Source organism: Tachyglossus aculeatus, chromosome 22 (genome assembly GCF_015852505.1).
Source record: "Tachyglossus aculeatus isolate mTacAcu1 chromosome 22, mTacAcu1.pri, whole genome shotgun sequence".
Classification (NCBI taxonomy): domain Eukaryota; kingdom Metazoa; phylum Chordata; class Mammalia; order Monotremata; family Tachyglossidae; genus Tachyglossus; species Tachyglossus aculeatus.
In genome coordinates, this window is record NC_052087.1 from 55,758,495 (window position 1) to 55,779,589 (window position 21,095).

The window sequence follows — 21,095 nt, forward strand, 5'->3', positions numbered from 1 at the left end:
CAGCACTGAGATAGACGAGACTGGGGCACAGTGAGTAAGCTGGCTTTAGAGGAGGGGAGTTTGCAGGCTGGACTGGAGGGGTAGGAGAGGTGAGGTGAGGTAGGAGGGGGAGAGAGATGATTGAGCGCTTTAAAGTGCCACCATCACAGACTTTAAAATCAATAAGATTCCATTTGTCACTAAGGGAATAAAGGTCCAGCTTTCAACTGGCCTCCTTCTGTCCACCTTCAAAGCCTTATTAAAATCACATCTTTCATTCTTTCAGTCAATCTTATTTATGGACCACTTACCTTGTGCAAAGCCCTGCACTGAGTGCTTGGGAGAGTACAGTAAGACAATAAACAGACACATTCCCTGCCCTCAATGAGTATACAGCCTACAGGGGAGGATGGCAGACATTCATTCATTCAATCGTATTTATTGAGTGCTTACTGTGTGCAGAGCACTGTACTAAGCGCTTGGGAAGTACAAGTTGGCAACATCTAGAGATGGTCCCTACCCAACAACGGGCTCACAGTCTAGAAGGGGGAGACAGACAACAAAGCAAAACATGTGAACAGGTGTCATCAGAATAAATAGAAGTAAAGCTAGATGCACATCATTAACAAAATAAAATAAATAGAATAGTAAATATGTACAAGTAAAATAAATAGAGTAATAAATCTGTACAAACATATATACAGGTGCTATGGGGAGGGGAAGGAGGTAGGGTGGGGGGGATGGGGAGGAGGAGAGGAAAAAGGGGGCTCAGCCTGGGAAGGCCTCTTGGAGGAGGTGAGCTCTCAGTAGGGCTTTGAAGGAGGGAAGAGAGCTAGCTTGGCGGATGTGCGGAGGGAGGGCATTTCAGGCCAGGGGGAGGATGTGGGCCGGGGGTCGATGGAGGGGCAGGCGAGAACGAGGCACAGTGAGGAGTTAGCGGCAGAGGAGCGGAGGGTGAGGGCTGGGCTGTAGAAGGAAAGAATGGAGGAGAGGTAGGAGGGGGCGAGGTGATAGAGAGCCTTGAAGCCGAGAGTGAGGAGTTTTTGCCTGATGCGTAGGTTGACTGGTAGCCACTGGAGATTTTTGAGGAGGGGAGTAACATGTCCAGAGCGTTTCTGCACAAAGATGATCTGGGCAGCAGTGTGAAGTATAGATTGAAGTGGGGAGAGACAGGAGGATGGGAGATCAGAGAGGAGGCCGATGCAGTAATCCAGTCGGGATAGGATGAGAGATTGAACCAGCAGGGTAGCGGTTTGGATGGAGAGGAAAGGGCGGATCTTGGCGATGTCGCGGAGATGAGACCGGCAGGTTTTGGTGACGGATTGGATGTGAGGGGTGAACGAGAGAGCGGAGTCGAGGATGACACCAAGGTTGCGGGCTCGTGAGACGGGAAGGATGGTAGTGCCGTCAACAGTGATGGAAAAGTCAGGGAAAAGGCAGGGTTTGGGAGGGAAGATAAGGAGTTTAGTCTTGGACATGTTGAGTTTTAGATGGCGGGCAGACATCCAGATGGAGATGTCCTGAAGGCAGGAGGAGAACCGAGCCTGAAGGGAAGGAGAGAGAGCAGGGGCAGAGATGTAGATTTGGGTGTCATCAGCGTAGAGATGATAGTTGAAGCCGTGGGAGCGAATGAGGTCACCAAGGGAGTGAGTGTAGATCGAGAACAGAAGGGGACCGAGCACTGACCCTTGAGGAACCCCTACAGTAAGGGGATGGGAGGGGGAAGAGGAGCCTGCAAAGGGGACTGAGAATGAACGGCTGGAGAGATAAGAGGAGAACCAGGAGAGGACGGAGTCCTGAAGACATGAATAGAAAGAAATAAATGACAGATAGGGACATAAGTGCCGTGGAGCTGGGACAGGGGATGAATAAAGGGAGCCAGTCAGAGTGATGCAGAAGGGAGTGGGAGAAGAGGAAAAGGGATGCTTAGTCAGGGAAGGCCTCTGGGAGGAGATGGGCCTTCCGTAAGGCATGGAAGACGGGGAGAGTCATGGTCTGTCGGTTATGAGGAAGGAGGGCGTTCCAGGCCAGAGGCAGGATGTGGGCAAGAAGTCAGAGGCGAGACGGGTGAGATGGAGACACCATAAGCAAGTTAGCATCTCCTCCAAGAGGCCTTCCCCAGCTATTCCCTCACCTCCCTTGGCCTAGTGGCAAGAGCACGGGCTTGGGAGGCAGAGGATGTGGGTTCTAATCCCAGCTCTGCCATTTGTCTGCTGTGTGACCTTGGGCAAGTCTCTTTGCTTCTCTGTGCCTCAGTTACCTCATCTGGAAAATGGGGATTAAGACTGCAAGCCCCACGTGGGACACCCTGATTACCTTGTATCTACCACAGCGCTTAGAATAGTGCTTAGCACATAGTAAGCACTTAAGTACCATAATTATTATTATTATTATTTCCCCTATTCCCCCTCCCTTCTGCACTGCCCTCACACTTGGCTCTGTCCTCTTTAAACACGTGATAGTCACCCCAACCTCTTCAGCCCCACGGCACTCATATACATTCCCGTAATTTATTTTAATGTCTGTCTCCCCCCTCTAGAGTGTAAGCTCGCTGTGGGCAGGGAAGGTGTCTGCCAACTCTATTGTATTGTCCGCTCCCAAGCGTTTAGTACAGTGCTTTGCACAAAGTAAGCACTCAATGAATACCATTGATTCATTGATTGATTGATTGGAACACAAAAAATCCTTAGGGGAAGCAGCATGGCGGAGTGGATAGAGCAAGGGCCTGGTAGTAGGAAGGTCATGGGTTCTAATCCCAGCTCCGCCATTGGTCTGCTGTATGGCCTTGGGAAAGTCACTTCACTTCTCTCTGCCTCAGTTTCCACATCTGTAAAATGGGGATTGAGAATGTGAGTCCCACATGGGACAGGGACCGTGCCCAACCCGATTTGCTTGGATCCGCCCCAGTGCTTAGTCCAGTGTCTGGCACACAGTAAGCGCTTAACAAATACCACAGTTATTATTAATATTATTATTATGAACAGCCCAGCACAAAGAGGGGCAGTGTAGCCTGGTGGAAAGAACAGTACTGGGGGAGGCCCAAAACTGCAAGTTCTAATTCCAGCTCTAACTAGGAGGTCATTTCTCTGGGCCTCATTCATTCAATCATATTTATTGAGCACTTACTGTGTGCAGAACACTGTACTAAGCGCTTGGGAGAGGACAATACAATAAATTTCCTCATCTGTAAAATGGGGATTAAACCTTTGCTTTCCCTGCTTTGACTCTGAGCCCCAGGTGGATCAGGGATGCATCAGATCTGATTATATTGTATCTACCCACAGCACTCCGCGGAGTGCTTGGACCAAAGTAAGCGTTTAACAAATCCCTTAATAGTAATTATTATTAGTCTGGTTTCGTCCTCTGCTCCTATCACCAAGTCCCAGAGCAAAGAAGTGTTCACAGGGCCCGAGGGTGGGGTATTCTTTCTAGACTGTGAGCCCACTGTAGGGGCCATCTCTATATTTTGCCAACTTGAACTTCCCAAGTGCTTAGTACAGTGCTCTGCACACAGTAAGCACTTAATAAATAAGATTGAATGAATGAATGAATACTCTAGTGGATCTTGGGGCTGGGGGAGGAGGAAGAAAGGGGATAGAGAAGCAGTGTGGCCTAGTGGAAAGAATACCGGCCTGGGAATCAGAAAGACTTGGGTTCTAGTAATAATAATGATAATAATATTAATAATAATGTTATTTGTTAAGCACTTACTATGTGCCAGGCACTGTATTAAGCACTGGGGTGGATACAGGCAAACTGAATTGGACACAGTCCAATCGTATCACCCGTTGCCCAGGGATGGATTTGTTTGGTAATTGGCGCGGCAAAAGAGAGAGAGAGAGGCCAGGGATGGAAAGCCTGATTTTTATATAAAATTTATTCCACGAGGCAAATGGAATTATTTAATGATTCAGGTGCAATGAATTGAACTTCCCTTTTGGGAGGAATCTGATTAACTAGTAATATTAGAGCTTCCCTAATGGAAGGAACACACTCATATGTTACTCATGCGTGGCAGAACCCCCAGGTCCCACCCAGGTGGAATTCCCTTACAGTTTGTATGCAGTGGGGCGGCAACCCCCATAGCTCTCACCCATGTGCACTTCCCACTCGGGAGGAATCCACTTGAGTTACACCCCCATGGGAAAGCCCCTAGCTCCCACACACACGGATTTTCCACTTGGGAGGAATCCATTCATTCATTCCATACCCACAGCGAAGCGCCTGGCTTCCAACCCCACAAGCGTCCAGCGGGATGGGACAGTCACCCATCCATCCCGTGGCTCCTCACTTTTGTGCAGGCAGTGCGGGCTTCTCACGCTCTGGACAGAGGTGCCCTGCAGCCCTCGGCTGCAAATCTCTATCCTCTGCCCAGAGGGTCAGAGGCTGCAGGTATTTATCACCTGTGCTCCTAGGCCATTCCAGCTTCCGGCCTCAGTTTATCCAATCTCTGCCCTCCCCCCTCCTCCATACCTAATTTGATTGGCACGGGGGTGAGGGACACCTTCTGTATTCCCGGCTTGGTCTGTCAATCTAGCAGTTTTGGTTGTGGGGGCGATATCCCACCCTGACTTCCAAGTTCCACCTGCTGGCTCAGGCAGCCACGAGATAGCATTTGACCTTGAGATGACCGGTACTCCAGGATCACCTTGGAACATAGCGCAGCCTCAATCAATCAATCAATCAATCGTATTTATTGAGCGCTTACTGTGTGCAGAGCACTGTACTAAGTGCTTGGGAAGTACAAGTTGGCAACATATAGAGATGGTCCCTACCTAACAGTGGGCTCACAGTCTAGAAGGGGGAGACAGAGAACAAAACCAAACATATTAACAAAATAATATAAATAGAATAGATATGTACAAGTAAAATAAATAAATAGAGTAATAAATATGTACAAACATATATACAGGTGCTGTGGGGAAGGGAAGGAGGTAGAACGAGGGGGATGGAGAGGGGGACGAGGGGGAGAGGAAGGAAGGGGCTCAGTCTGGGAAGGCCTCCTGGAGGAGGTGAGCTCTCAGTAGGGCCTTGAAGGGAGGAAGAGAGCTAGCTTGGCGGATGGGCAGAGGGATTGGGGGCATTCCGGGCCCGGGGGATGACGTGGGCTGGGGGTCGATGGTGGGACAGGCGAGAACGAGGCCTAACGGTGAGGAGATTAGCGGCGGAGGAGCGGAGGGTGCTGGCTGGGCTGGAGAAGGAGAGAAGGAAGGTGAGGTAGGAGGGGGCGAGGTGATGGACAGCCCTGAAGCCCAGGGTGAGGAGTTTCTGCCTGGTGCGCAGATTGATTGGTAGCCACTGGAGATTTTTGAGGAGGGGAGTAACATGCCCAGAGCGTTTCTGGACAAAGACAATCCGGGCAGTGGCGTGAAGTATTAATTGAAGTGGGGAGAGACACGAGGATGGGAGATCGGAGAGGAGGCTGATACTCCACAGGTAACTAAGGTACAGATAAGTGAAGTGACTTGCCCAAGGTCACAGAGCAGACAAGTGGCAGAGTCAGGATTGCGTGGCCTAGTGGAAAGAGCAGGAGCTTGGGAGTCAGAGGTTGCAGGTTCTAATCCCGGCTTCACCACTTGTCAGCTGTGGGACTTTAGGCAAGTCACTTCACTTCTCTGGGCCTCAGTTACCTCATCAGTAAAATGGGGATTAAGATTGTGAGCCCCACATGGGACAACCTGATTACCTGGTATCTCCCCCAGTGCTTAGAACAGTGGTTGGCATACAGTAAGCACTTAACAAATACCATTTTCATTATTATTATTATTATTCAATCATATTTATTAAGTACCTACTGTGTGCACAGCACTTGGGAAAGTACATTACAACAACAAACAGTGACATTTCCTGCCCGCGATGAGTCTAGGCCGGGGAGACAGACATCAATACTAATAAATAAAATTACAGATATATACATGTGCTGACAGTTTCTGAGTCCCAGGCCCATACTCTATCCACTATGCCACGTGGCTTCTCTAAGCATAATGAATATTTCCAAAGTAATTTGATGTCATAAATATAAGAACAAATGGAAATGTAGACTACTTTTCAATTTGAAAATAACTGCTTACCTCTTCTAATCCCAGCTCTCCTACTTATCTGCTCTGTGACCTTGGGTAAGTCACTTCACTGATTGAGACTTGTGAGCCCCACATGGGACAGAGACTTTGTCCAACCTGATTTGCTGGTATCCAACCCAGCGCTTAGTACAGTGCCTGGTACACAGTAAGTGCTTAACAAATACCACAATTATTATTATTATTCTCTGTGCCTCAGTTCTCACAATAGAAGCAGCAGCGTGGCAGCGTGGCTCAGTGGAAAGAGCACGGGCTTTGGTGTTAGAGGTCATGGGTTCAAATCCCAGCTCTGCCAATTGTCAGCTGTGTGACCTTGAGCAAGTCACTTCACTTCTCTGTGCCTCAGTTCCCTCATCTGTAAAATGGGGATTAAGACTGTGAACCCCCCATGGGACAACCTGATCGCCTTGTAACCTCCCCAGCGCTTAGAACAGTGCTTTGCACCTAGTAAGCGCTTAATAAATGCCATTATTATTTATTATTTATTTATTCAGGCTTGCGAAACTTAGACTGGGGTTTTACTTGTACAGATCTATTCTATTTATTTTATTTTGTTAGTATGTTTGGTTTTGTTCTCTGTCTCCCCCTTCTAGACTGTGAGCCCACTGTTGGGTAGGGACCATCTCTATATGTTGCCAACTTGGACTTCCCAAGCGCTTAGTACAGTGCTCTGCACACAGTAAGCACTCAATAAATATGATTGATTGATTGACTTTGGGCAAGTCACTTAATTTCTCTGTGCCTCAGTTCCCTCATCTGTAAAATGGGGATTAAGACTGTGAGTCCCCTGTGGGACAACCTGATCACCTTGTATCCTTCCCAGCGCTTAGAACAGTGCTTTGCACATAGTAAGCACTTAATATATGCCATTATTATTACTATTCTTATAATAGTAAAAGTGGAGATGAAGACCGTGAGCCCCATGTGGGACATGGACCGTGACCAATCTGATGAGCTTGTATCTACCCCAGAGCTTAGTCCAGAGCCTGGCCCACAAGAAGCATTTAACAAATACCATAAAAAGAGGGGGTATCAGAGGTGCCTCAGGATTCTGGATTTCCACAGGTATTCCCTATTCATTCATTCATTCAGTCATATTTATTGAGCACTTACTGTGCACAGAGCCCTGTACTAAGTGCTTGGGAAGTACAATTCATCAACAGATAGAGACAATCCCCATCCAAGATTAGAGAAGCAGCGTGGCCTAGTGGATAGAGCACAGGCTCGGGAGTCAGAAGGACCTGAGTTCTAATTCTGCTGCCACTTGTCTGCTGTGTGTCCTTGGGCAAGTCATTTCAATTCTCTGGGCCTCAGTTCCCTCATCAGTAAAGTGGGGATTAAGACTGTGAGCCCTCCTGTGGGACAGAGACTGTGTCTGACCCTATTATATTTTAGTGACCCCATCTCCTACTACAGTGGCTGGCACATAGTAAGCGCTTATCCAGTACCACAGTTTTATTAGCAGAGGCAGCATAGCATAGTGGATAGAGCCCGGGCCTGGGAGTTGGTTCTAATTAAGAGAAGCTGCATGGTTCAGTGGAAGAAATAGCATGGGCTTGGGAGCCAGAGGTCATGGGTTCTAATCTCAGCTCCACCACTTGTCAGCTCTGTGACTTTGGGCAAGTCATATCACTTCTCTGGGCCTCATTTACCTGCTCTGAAAAATGGGCATTAAAACTGTGAGCTCCACGTGGGACAACCCCCCAGCACTTAGAACAGTGCTTTGCACATAGTAAGCACGTAACAAATGCCATCACTATTATTATTATTATTAGTCTCGGCTGCACCACTTGTGCTGTGTGACCTTGGGCAAGTCACTTCACTTCTCTGTGCCTCAGTTGCCTCATCTGTAAAATGGGGCTTGAGACTGTGACATGGGTCAGGGACTGTGTCCAACGCAATTTGCTCGTATCTAGCCCAGTGCTTAGTACAGTATCTGCCACATAGTAAGCGCTTGACAAATACCACAATTATTATTATCATTATTATTATTAGGCCTTCACTGGTGCCCAGTCCCTGTAAGTTATTGGATGTGGGGTATGGGGGGAAGGGGGTTTCCTGAGGGGGAGGAGTGAGTGAAACTGTTGATTCAATTTCCTGTCTCTCCCATTTCTGGAGCCAGTTCCAACACCGGAGGAGATGTCCAACCTGACCCCAGAGTCATCCCCCGAGTAAGTGGCATTTCTTCCCCGCAGCCTGGCTGGCCAAGGGTCATTCCCCCCTCCCCCCTAATTCCCCAACCCTCATTTTCTTGAGTTGGGGTCTGGGGAGGGAAGAGTTGGGGGCCGGATACATTTGGAAGGGTTGCACTTTTGGGAAGACTGAGAACCTACAGTTTGGGCTACTGCCCTTCCTGGACTCCGCTGACCCTCCCACTAGAACTTTCTAGTCTCCCCATGTCCTTCGCCATCCAATTGTCTATCTCCCTGATCCATCGACCGTATTTATTGAGCGCTTACTGCGTGCAGAGCACTGTAGTAAGTGCTTGGGTGAGAACGATATAATAAAATCACCAAAATAACCCAATAATCAGCTATCTTTCATTGACCCAAGGGGGACAGCGAAAGACAGTAGCATTCACATCCCCGGCTCTGCTAGTCCGAGCACGAATCCCACCTCCCAGGGGTTCGTGGGGTGGGGTGGGGGGGCACGTGCCCCCAGCATCCGCTCCTCTTGGTCTGTGCTCTCATCTTCTGTCTCTCCCGACCCCCCGACCCTCTCACAGGCTGGCCAAAAAGTCGTGGTTTGGGAACTTCATCAACCTGGAGAAGGAAGAGCAGATTTTCGTGGTCATTAAAGACAAGCCTCTCAGCTCCATCAAAGCAGACATCGTGCACGCCTTCCTCTCGGTGAGGGGCTCTCGGGGTGCCCCGGCCCTGTCCACGCTCCCCTCCCTCTCTAGACTGGAGATTTTGGGGGTTTTGTATTTCTGGAAGCAATCTGGGGGGGATGGGGTGGGCGAGCTGGGTGCCAGCTGGAGAGGCTGATTGGAAACGGGCCCAAAAGGCCCCTGGGCCCTAGGCAGGTCAGTCAGTCAGTCAGTCATATTGATTGAGCGCTTACTGTGTGCAGAGCGCTGTACTAAGCTCTCGGGAGAGTACGACTGAACAATTTAACAGGCCCAGAATGAGCTTACAGTCTAGACGGGGAGACAGACATTAATAGAAGTGAACAAATGACAGACGTGGACATAGAGCTTTGGGGCTGGGAGGGGGATGAGGAAAGGGAGTAAGGCAGGGTGACACAGAAGGGAGTGGGGGAAGAGGAAAGGAGGGCTTAGTCAGGGAAGGCCTCTTGGAAAAGGTGGGCCTTCAATAAGGCCCTCAATAAGGTACAAGAATGACCCGGGTAAAACCGTAGTGTCTAGAAAGAACCAGGTTGTCCAGAGGTAGAATTTGGGGGGTTGGATCTGGGGCTTTGCTTGTTACTCTTCTCCCCCAACACCTGCACCCCAGGCCCTTGTTGCCAACAACCCCTCCCCTCCATTCATTCGTTCATTCAGTTGTATTTATTGAGCATTTACTGGGTGCAGAGCACTGTACTAAGCGCTTAGGAAAGTACAATACAACAATAAAGAATGCCATTCCATGGCCTAGTGGCTGGAGCCTTGGCCTGGGAGTCAGAAGGACCTGGGTTCATTCATTCATTCATTCAGTCGTATTTATTGAGCGCTCACTCTGTGCAGAGCACTGTACTAAGCACTTGGGAAGTATAAGTTGGCAACATATAGAGATGGTCCCTAGCCAACAACGGCTCGCAGTCTAGAAGGGGGAGACAGACAACATGTGGACAGGTGTCAAGTTGTCAAAACAAATAGAAATAAAGCTAGATGCGCATCATTAACAAAGGCTCTAACCCCATCCCTGCAGGGTGGCCTTGGGCAAGTCACTTTGGGCAGGCCCCTCATCTGTAAAATGAGGATTAAGACTGTAAGCCCCAGGTGGGACAGGGTCCAACCCCATGATCCTGTACCAACCCCAGCACTTAGAACAGTGCCTGGCACATCATCAGTCGTATTTATTGAGCGCTTACTATGTGCAGAGCACTGTACTAAGCGCATAGCAAGGGCTTAACGAATACCACAATTATTATTCTATCGATGGATTAATCAGTGGTACTTGATGAGCACCTACCTCGCCCGGAGCTCTGCGCTGAGGGTTCCTCGAGGTAATGCCCACCTCGGGGGTCCCCCAGGTCCCCTCCAGAGTGGTGACCCCCCCACTTTTTCTCCCGGCCCGGGGGTCCCCCCACCCCCTCTCCCCCTCGGTTAACGGGGGGGTCTCGTCTGTGCGGGCAGATCCCCAGCCTCAGCCACAGCGTCATCTCTCAGACGAGCTTCCGGGCAGAGTACAAGTCCACCGGCGGGCCGGCCGTCTTCCAGAAGCCCGTCAAGTTCCAGGTGGACATCACCTACACGGAAGGGGGCGGGGCGCAGAAGGACAATGGCATCTACTCCGTCACCTTCACCCTCTTGTCAGGTGCGGGCGGCGGGGCTGCCAGCGGAGGGGGCAGGGTTGGGTAGGGGGCGCGGCCTGAGGAGCAGAGGGGGCAGGGGGCGGTCGGGGGTCTCGGAGCCAGGTCTGAGTGGGTGGGTGGATGGATGGATGTGTGGATGGATGTGTGGATGGATGGATGGATGGATGGGTGGATGGATGGATGGGTGGATGGATGGATGGATGGATGGATGGATGGGTGGATGGATGGATGGGTGGGTGGGTGGGTGAGTAGATGGGTGGATGGATGGATGGGTGGATGGATGGATGGGTGGATAGATGGATGGATGGATGGGTGGATGGATGGATGGGTGGGTGGGTGGGTGGGTGGGTGCATGGATGGATGGGTGGATGGATGGGTGGGTGGGTGAGTAGATGGGTGGATGGATGGATGGATGGATGGGTGGGTGGATGGATGGATGGATGAGTGGGTGGGTAGCTGGGTGAGAAGCAGCGTGGCTCAATGGAAAGAGCACGGGCTATGGAGTCAGAGGTCATGGGTTCTAATCCCGGCTCCGCCACTTGTCAGCTGTGTGACTTTGGGCAAGTCACTTAACTTTCTCTGGGACTCAGTTACTTCATCTGTAAAATGGGGATGAAGACTGTGAGCCCCCCATGGGACAACCTGATCACCTTGTAACCTCCCCAGCGCTTAGAACAGTGCTTTGCACATAGTAAGCGCTTAATAAATGGCATTATTATTATTATTATGGATGGGTGGGTGGGTGGGTGGATGGGTGGGTGGGTTCCCACTCAGAGCAGCAGCGTCGCCCAGTGGGTAGAGCCCGGGCCTGGGGGTCGGAGGACCTGCCTTCTGAGCCCGGCTCCGCCACCCGTCTGCTGCGGTGGGGCCTCGGACAAGGCGCTTCACTCCTCTGGGCCTCGGTTCCCTCATCTGGAAAATGGGGATGGAGACTTGGCGCCCCACGCGGGACAGGGACTGTGGCCAACCTTGTATCTCCCCCAGCGCTTAGAACAGTGCTTGGCACAGAGTGAGCGCTTGACACAAACCCCAATTATGATTTGTAATTATCCCTGATGCTGATGATGCTGAGGAGGATTGTTCCCGGCAGGTCCCAGCCGCCGGTTTAAGCGGGTGGTGGAGACGATCCAGGCGCAGCTGCTGAGCTCCCACGACCAGCCCTCGGTGCAGCAGGTGCCAGGTGAGAGCGGGACACGACCCCGGCCCACCCTGACGCCGCCGGATCGCCCCCTCCCCCTTTTCCCCCTCCCCCTCCCCCATCCTCTTGCTCCTCCCCCTCCCCGTACCCTTCTCCCTCCTCCTCTCCCCTCCCCCCTTTCCCCTTCTCCCCTTTTTCCCCTCCGAGGTCCCGGGCCGCAGCCCCCTCCCGGCACCCCCGAACGCAAGGGCGGGAAGCCCGTTGAATGCGACCGAGACAGCCCTCACCTCCTCTCTTCCCCTCTCTCTGTCCCTCCTCCCTGCCCCTGACACTCCCAGCCCCTGTCTCCCTCCTCCCTGCCCGATAACCCCAGCCCCCGTCTCCCTCTTCCCTGGTCCCGCAACTTCCAGACCTTTTCTCCCTTCTCCAGGAGCCTCACCCCCTCACCTTCCTGATGTGATCTTAGACTCCCTTCCTCCTCTCCCTGTCTTCTCTCTCCCTCCCTCTCTTCTTTCTCCCTCCCTCTTCTCTCTCCTCCCTGTCTCCTCTCTTCCCGTCTCCTCTTTCCCTCCTGTCTTTTCTCTCCATCCCTTTTCTCTTTCCCTCACTCTCTCCTCCCTATCTCCTCTCTCTCCCTCCCTGCCTTTTCTCTCCTTCCCTGTCTTCTCTCTTCCTGTCATTTCTCTTTCCCTCTGTTTTTTCTCTCTCCCTCCCTCTCTTCTCTCTCCCTCCTTCTTCTCTGTCCTCCGTCTCCTCTCTCCCTCTCCTCCCTGTCTCCTCTTCCCGTCTCCTCTCTCCCTCCTGTCTCTTCTCTCCATCCCTCTTTTCTCTTTCCCTCCCTTTCCTATCTCCTTTCTCTCCCCCCCGCCTTTTCTTTCCTTTCCTGTCTTTTTTCTCTCTTCCTGTCATTTTTCTTTCCCTCTGTCTTTTCTCTCTCCCTCCCTGTTCCCTCTCTCTCCCTGTCCTCTCTCTCCGTTTTCTCTCTCTCCCTCCCTGTCTTTTCTCTCTCCTGTCCCATCTTCTCTTTCTCCATTCATTCAATTGTATTTATTGAGTGCTTACTGTGTGCAGAGCACTGTACTAAGTGCTTGGAAAGTACAAATCGGCAGCATATAGAGACGGTCCCTACCCAACAACGGGCCCACAGTCTAGAAGGGGGAGACAAACAAAACAAAACAAGTAAACAGGTGTCAATACCATCAGAATAAATAGAATTGTAGCTACAATACACATCATTAATAAAATAGAGTAATAAATATGTACAAATAAAACAGTAATAATAATAATAATAGTATTTGTTAAGCGCTTACTATGTGCAAAGCACTGTTCTAAGCGCTGGGGAGATACAAGGTGATCAGTAATAAATGTGTACAAATATACAAGTGCTGTGGAGAGGGGAAGAGGGTAGGGCTGGGGGGGGGCGATGGGGAGGGGAGGAGGAGAAGAAAAATGGGGGCTCAGTCTGGGAAGGCCTCCTGGAGGAGGTGAGCTCTCAGTAGGGCTTTGAAGGGAGGAGGAGAGCTCGTTTGGCAGATGTGTGGAGGGAGGGCATTCCAGGCCATCTCAAGGCAGGACATGGGCCAGGGGTCGATGGCGGGACAGGCGAGAATGAGGCCCAGTGAGGAGGTTAGCAGCAGAGGAGCAAAGGGTGCAGGCTGTCCCTCCCTGCCTTCTCTCTCCCTCCCTGTCTTCTCTCTCCTCCGTTTCTTTTCTCTCTTCCTTACTCTCTTCTCTCTCCCTCCCTCCCTTTCTCTGTCTCTTCCTCTCTTTTTATCTCCCTATCCTTTCCCTCTCTTCCTTCCTTTCCCTCTCCCTTCCTCTCTCCCTCTCTCTCTTCCTTCTCCCTACCCCCTTCCCTCTCCCTCCTCTCTCCCCTCTTCCTCCTTCCTCTCTCCCCTCTTCCTCCCTCCCTTTCCTTTCCCTCCCTCTCTCCTCTGTCCCTCCCTCTCTTCTTTCTCCTCTCCCTCCCTGAAGTGAGCTAAGCTGTCCCTCCTCTTCTCCTTCTCCTCCCTTTCTCCTCCCCGCCTCCCCTTCCCGCCCCTTGTTTTTCCCCTTCCCTCTACTTTCCCTGTCTCCCCCCACTCCCACTCCCTTGGAGCTGGTGTTTTCTTCTCCCACCCCTCCGGGCCCGGGCCCCTGCCCCCAGGGGACGGTGGGCAGGTGGATCGCACTAAGAGGGCCCCTCTTGTCCACCGTAGACACCCCAAATTCAGCTCCAGGACTAAGCTGGGGAGCTGTCTTTAAGGGCCAGAAGGTAGCCACCAGCTACGAGAGTAGCCTGTGACCGTGGCAGGTAAGGTTTTTCCAGCCTCACCCCAGAGATTGTCGGCCCTCCGGGGGTGGGGGTGGGGGGGGCGGGGGAGGAGGGGAGGGGGCTGTGGGCAGACCAGGTTTCCCCTCCCTCGATCCCCTCCTCCCGTCCACCCCTCCCCAGCCCCGCAGAGTGGAGGTTTGGGCTAGCCGCCCCCTGCTCCCGCCCCACCAGGAGAGCCCAGGGCCATGCCAGGGCTGCAGTGCCATCTCCCTGAGGGGTCTTGCCAGGCAGGGAGGGTTCCCCCAGGAGGAGTGAACAAGGGCTCCTCCCACCCACTCCCACCTCCTCCCCACCCCCACATCCCCTCCTTCAGTGAAACACCAGCCTCCGGACCCTCACCCTCCTGCCATCATGAAATACATGCCTCCTGATCGTTACCCTGCCACCAGTGGGGTCCCTTAAACCCCCCCATCCTGGGTTCCTGCCTCCCTACCCCACCCCCTCCCTTCCTGCTCCTCCTCTTTCTCCTTCCCCTACCCCTTCCTTTCTCCCTCCTCCTCTCTCTATCACCTGTCAATTAATCAGTGGTATTTACTGGGTATTTACTCTGTGCAGAGCACTGCACTAAACACTCGGGGAAGTATAGGAGAGTTGATCGACATCATCTCTGCCCTCAAGAAGCTTATAATCTGGAAGAGACAGGCATTGAAATAATTTAGGTAAGGGAAGCAGCAGAGTATAAGGCTATGGACATTAAGTGTGGTGGGGGTGGGGGTAGGATGAGTGTCAAAGTGTCCAGAGGAAACAGATTCATTCAATCATATTTACTGAGCACTTAACATATGCAGAACACTGTACTAAGCACTTGGGAAAGTATAACACACAACAATAAACAGTGACATTCCCTGCCCACAATGCAAGTGCACAGGTGATGGAGACGGGAGGGAAAACCGGGTGGGGAAATGAGAGGTTAATCCAGGAAGGCCTCTTGGAGGAGATGTGATTTGGATAGGACTTTGAAGGTGGAGGCAGTGGTGGCCTGTCGGATATGAAGGGGAAGGGCGTTCCAGGCCAGAGGATGAGAGGTCGGAGATGAGACAGATGAGATGGAGGGACAGAGAGTAGGTTGGCCTTAGAAGAGCCAAGCGTGCGGGCTGGGTTGAAGTAGGAGAGCAGTGGGGTAAAACAGGAGGGGGCAAGGGGATTGAACGCTTTGCAGCCAAAAGTGGTTTCTGTTTGACACAGAGGTGGATGGGCAACAACCGGAGGTTCTTGAGGAGTGGACTGAATTTTTTTTAGAAAATTGATCTGGGCAGTTGAGTGAAGGTTGGACTGGAGTGGGGAGAGATGGAAGGCAGGGAGGCCAGCGAGGAGGCTGATGCAGCAATCAAGGCAGGAGAGGATGAGATCTTGGATCAACGGATAGTAGTTTGGATGGAGAGGAAAGGGTGGAGTCTAGAGATGATCTGAAGGTAAAACCAGCAGGATTTGGTAACTGACTGAATATGCCACTATGAGGAAAGAGATGAGTTAAGGATAATGCCCAAATTGGGAGCTAGTGAGACAGGCAGGACAGTAGTGTTCTCTACAGTGATGGGAAAAACAAGGGAAAGACAGGGTTTGGGTGGAGAGAACAGGGTTTGGGTGGAGAGACAAGGAGATCTTTTTTGGGCACGATAAGTTTGAGATGTAGCTGTGACATCCAAGTAGAGAAGTCCTGAAGGCAGGAGGAAATATGAATATGAAGAGAAGAAGAGAGAAATCAGGGCTGGAGAGGGAGATTTGGACGTTATCCACGTAGAGGTGGTAATTGAAACCGTGGGAGCGACTAAGTTCTCCAAGGGAGTGGGTGTAGATGGAAAATAGAAGAGGACCCAGAACTGAGCTCTGAGGATCCCCACAGTTAGGGCGTGAGAGACAGAGGAGGATCCCGTGAAAGAGACTGAGAAGGAGCGGCCAGGGAAATAGGAGGAGAACCAGGAGATGACAGTGTCAGTGAAGCCAAGGTTGGATAATGTTTTCAGAAGGCAGGTGGTCCACAGAGTTGAAGGTAGCTGAGAGGTCAAAGAGGGTCAGGATGGAATAGAGGCCATTGCATTTGGCCAGAAAGAAGACTTTAGAGAGGGCAGATGAGGATGAGTTTCAGACGGATGAGATCGTACAGGTGTCTAAATTTCCGTCAGCAGTGTTCTCTGCAGCTCACGCCTAAGAGCAGAGGAAGCCGACTGCAGGTGATCCAGGGCTGTGGGTTGGGAAGACAAAGGGACAGGGGAACAAGTGGATCGAATTCACTGGAGAGGGCAGAGTTGAGAGAGTGGATTTGTGTGTCCAGAAAGGGCATGGAGACCAAATAGGGCACAATGACTGGAAAATCGGCAGGATTTGAGAGATCAGAGGTTGCTGGAGGGAGTCAGAACAATTCTGTGGGGAGGAAGTGTGAGGGAGAGTAGCCACGTGAAGAGGCTGTGGACAGAGATTGGAATTTCAGGTTGGTGATTATACAGTGACTAGAGGCAATGGATCAAAATTCTGTCTTTTATCCCTCCTTCCTTCTCTCCGTTTTCTCTTCTCCCTTCTTTCTCCTCCTTCTGCTTCCTCCTCTCTCTCCTCCCTATTCAAAGAAACCACAGCCCTGGCAATGGGGAGTGCAGTCCAAGATTGGGGTATAAGGCCCAACGTTCTGGTGGGGAGGAACTGGAACAGGGTGGGGAAGTCTTTTAATACAGCCGTGTAAGCAGCTACTAGCTCAGCCAGGACAGCGAGTCAGTCAGTCCATCGGTCAATGATATTTATTGTGTGCAGACATGATCCCTGCCCTCAAGGAGCTTACAGTGGTGTCTTAGGTGGCCTCAGCAGAAAGGCAAGACAGAAGTGACTGTTGAACCCCAAAAAACCCATCAGCAGAACTGGCCAATGGAAAGGCAGGAAGTACCCACTGTGCCACCCCCCCCCCCCCCCGCCCAGTCCTATGCCCAAGAGAAGCAGCGTGGCCAAGTGGGTAATGCCTCGGCCTGGGAGTCCAAAGGACCTGGGTTTTAATACTGGCCCACCACTTGTCTGCTAAGTGACCTTGGGCAACTCACTTCACTCCTCTGTGCCTCAGTTACCTCATCTGTAAAATGGGGATTAAAACTGTGAGCCGCACCTGGTCCAGGGACTGTGTCCAACCTAATTAGCTTGTATCAACTCCAGTGCTTAGTATGGTGCCTGGAACATAGGAAGCGCTGATCAAATATCATTAGAAACAAAACTGCTATCATGCTGATCCAAGCACTTATCCTATCCCACTTTGTCTACTTCATCAGCCTCCTCGCTGACCTCCCCGTCTCCTCCTCTCTCCTCTTGCCAGTCCTCTGCTGCCTGGATCATTTTTCTAAAAATCCTATCAGTGCATGTCTCCCCCACTGTTCAAGACCCTCCGGTGGTTGCCCATCCACCTCCGCATCAAACAGAAACTCCTCACCATCTGCCTTAAAGCCTTCCATCCCTTTCCCCCTTCTACTTCACCTCGCTACACTCCTACTCCAATCTAGTTCGCACAGTTCACACCCCTAACGTCAACCTACACACTGTACCTAGATTTTGTCTTTCTCATCTCCGACCCCTCGCCATCATCCTGCCTCTGGCCTGGAACACTGTCTCTCTTCGTATCTGACAGATCACCACTCGCCCCACCTTCAAAGCCATACTAAAAGCCCATCTCCTCCAAGAGGCCTTCCCCAACTAACCCATTATTTCCCTCTCCTTCCTGCAATGTTTTTGCAGTTGGATTTGCCCCCTTTCTTCACCCCACCCTCAGCCCCACCACATTTTTTCTAGACTGTAAGTTCCTTGTGGGCAGGGATTGGGTCTACTGACTCTGAGGTATAATACTCTCCCCAGTGCTTAATGCAGACAGTAAGTGTTCAATAAATCCCATAGATTGTTCTACTGTATTTTCCCAAGTGCTTGTCCGTAGGCCCGCAGCCAGTAAGTCCTCAAAAAATACCCAGATTGATTGATGTATTATATTTTTCCAAAACAATAAGTGTTCAATAAATACCACAGATTGATTGCTCTATTGTATTTTCCCAATCTATTAGTACAGAAATCTGCAGACAGTAAGTGCTCAGTAAATACCACAGATTGATTGGTCTATTGTATTTTCTCAATCCCCTAGTAGACAGATCTGCAGGCAGTAAGTGCTCAGTAAATACCACAGATTGATTGATGCATTATATTTTCCCAATCACTTACTACAGAGATCTGCAGACAGTAAGTGTTCAATAAATACCACAGATTGATTGCTCTATTGTATTTTCTCAATAGCTTTGTACAGAGGTCTGCAGACAGTAAGTGTTCGATAAATACCACAGATTGATTGATCTATTGCATTTTCCCATGCACTTAGTACAGAGGTCTGCAGAAAGCGCTCAATAAATAACCTGAGATTGATTGATAGAGGGAGGTTCCACTTAGGGCAGGTTTTTCTAATCCTGAAGGGGCCTGGTCTTTCTGCTGTAAAAGGTGACTGCATTGTTTCCCTTGACCCACCCTCAGCCGATCACAGGCCCAGACTGGGGCTGGTGGCTGAGACTCTCCCTGGGATTGATTGATTAATTAATTAATAGTATTTATTAAGTGCTTACTGTGTGCAGAGCACTGTACTCAGCGCTTGGGAAAGTACAGTACAAATTGGATTAGTCAATGGGGAGGGCCAGGAAGACAAGAACTCTTTCCCCTAGGGTGGATGGGCTAGTGTTTATCTGCAAGGCTGGGTTAGGGTTAGAGAAGCAGCATGGCCTAGCGAATAGAGCCCGGACCTGGGAATCGGAATGACCCGGGTTCTAATGCTAACTCTGCCCCTTGTCTGCTGTGTGACCTTGGGCTGGCCACTTTACTTCTCTGGGCCTCAGTTCCCTCATCTGTAAAATGGGGATTAAGATCGTGAGCCCCATGTGGGACGTGGGCTGGGTCCAACCTGATTAGCTCCTATCTACCCCAGCGCCTAGTACAGCGCCTGGCACAAAGTAAGCGCTTAACAAATACCAGAAAAAAAATCATTTTCTGAAGACAGCAACTGGCCAGGTAGCCCTCTCCCCCACTTCCTGCCACATCCCTCAGTTCGCCCCCTGCTCTCTCTCTCTTTTCCCAGCCGGACACCATGGAAGGGGAGGGCAAGGAAGGGTCAGGTGATCAGAACCCACAGCTTTGAGCCCCTCCTTTCCACCCTCTGGTCTTGTGACCCTCCCCTCCCCACCCCCGCAACCCCGGTGCCCCCCTGAAGTCCGTTCCGATCTGACCTCATCTATTTCGTGCTCCCTAACTTTGCCTGGTTTCAGTTTGCATCTCGTGTGCCACCTCGCCGTTCCGTGTGTGTGCGTGTGTGTATGTATATGTTTGTGTGTCTGTGCGTCACTGCGTCTGCAGAAAGAGTGGGGGTGGGGGTCACTGTCCCCCAGCTTTTGGCACCCCTCCCTTATTCACCCCCCTCCCTAACTCAGTAAGGGACTACTTGATCAAAGGTATTTCTCTAATAGAGAAGCAGCGTGGCCTAGTGGCCGGGCTTGGGAGTCAGAGGTGGTGGGTTCTAATCCCGCCTCCGCCACTTGTCTGCTGTGTGACCTTGGGCAAGTCACGTGACTTCTCTGTGCCTCAGTTACCTCATCTGTCAAATGGGGATTGAGACTGTGAGCCCCACATGGGACAACCTGATCACCTTGTATGTACCCCAGCTCTTAGAACGGTGCTTGGCCTATAGTAAGCGCTTAACAAATACCATAGTTATTATATAAAAAACACCAGTGGCGGTGGTGGTAATGATGATGGTAAGGATTGTTTTCTGGTTCTCCCCTCCTCCACTTTTGCTCCCCCTACACCCCGACATGGGAAGAGGCACCCATCTAACACTTGATCCAGGCCCCTCCATCTCCCCGTTTGGTGGTTGTGCCTCCCAGCCAGCACTGTGGTAATAACGATCACTGTGGGGCAGTGGAGCTCTGACTATGTGCTGAGCATTGCGGGGAGGGGAATTACAATATAAACAGATCGGACCCAATCCCTATTCCACCTGGAACTCATGGTCCAACGGGGAGGGAAAATCAGCATGGCATAGTTGGATAGAGCACTAGCTTGGGAGTCAGAAGGTCGTGGGTTCTAATCCCAGCTCTGCCACTTGTCTGCTGTGTGACCTTGGGCAAGTCATTTCACTTCTCTGGGCCTCACTTATGTCATCTGGAAAATGGGGCTCGAGAATGTGAGCCCCATGTGGGATAGGGACTGTGTCCAACCTCACTTGCTTATATGCACCCCAGAGCATAATACAATGCATGGCACACAGTAAATGCGTAACAAATACCACATTTATTATTATAGAGAAGCAGCACAGCCTAGTGGCAAAAGCCCAGGCTTGGGAGCCAGAGGATGTGGGTTCTAATCCATGCTCCACCACTTGTCTGCTGTGTGACCTTGGGCAAGTCACTTCACTTCTCTGGGCATCAGTTGCCTCATCTGTAAAATGGGGATTATGACTGTGAGCCCCAGGTGGGACAACCTGATTACTTTGCATCTACCCCGGTGCTTAGTACAGTGCTTGGCACATAATAAGCACTTAACAAATACCATAATTAATATGTGTTGAATCCCCATTCTACAGATGAGGAGACAAAGGCACAGAGAAGTGAAGTGACTTGCCCAGGGTCACACTACAGGCAGGAGGTGGAGCCGGGATTAGAACCCAGGGCCCCCAGCTCCCAGGCCCTTGGTCTGTCCACTAAGCTGCTCTGCTTCTTTCTTTGATGGGGCGAATCAGTTAATCAGTTGCAATCCACACTGTGCCAGACAATGTACTAAGCGCTTGAGTAAGTATCATTAGGGTTAGTAGACATGATCCCTGAAGGAGTTCACAGTCCAATGGATGGCCTTGGATCTGGGACCTTTGGCCATCTGATATTTGCTCCACCCTCAATCCTACAGAATTTACGTCCACATCTATAAATGATCCACTGCAAATTATTTATTGATATTAATGCCTGTCTCCTCTAGACTGTAAGCGTTTTGCAGGCAGGGGAACATATCTGCAACTCTGTGTTTTGTCCTCGCCCAAGCGCTTAATACTTAATACCCCCAGACTGAGCCCCTTTTTCCTCTCCTCCTCCCCATCCCCCCGCCCTACCTCCTTCCCCTCCCCACA

At 51.0% G+C, this 21,095-nt stretch overlaps 1 protein-coding gene across 13 annotated transcripts in view; it reads left to right on the forward strand.

Annotated features, from left to right (window-relative positions):
• BRSK2 (BR serine/threonine kinase 2) overlaps positions 1-21,095 on the forward strand; it is a 250,755-nt gene that overhangs the window by 218,040 nt on the left and 11,620 nt on the right. For 7 of the 13 annotated variants that reach the window (XR_005455664.1, XR_005455666.1, XR_005455667.1 and 4 more), the window contains 5 exons: positions 8,179-8,227; positions 8,782-8,905; positions 10,354-10,534; positions 11,623-11,712; positions 13,869-13,963. Coding sequence is in view for 9 of the 13 variants with exons in the window: in XM_038764288.1 (XP_038620216.1) it covers positions 8,179-8,227; positions 8,782-8,905; positions 10,354-10,534; positions 11,623-11,712; positions 13,869-13,954 (530 nt within the window). In the remaining 4 variants the exon portion in view is untranslated. The remainder of the gene's footprint in view (positions 1-8,178; positions 8,228-8,781; positions 8,906-10,353; positions 10,535-11,622; positions 11,713-13,868; positions 13,964-21,095) is intronic. The other 6 variants (XM_038764291.1, XM_038764293.1, XM_038764284.1 and 3 more) reach the window with 1 other exon arrangement.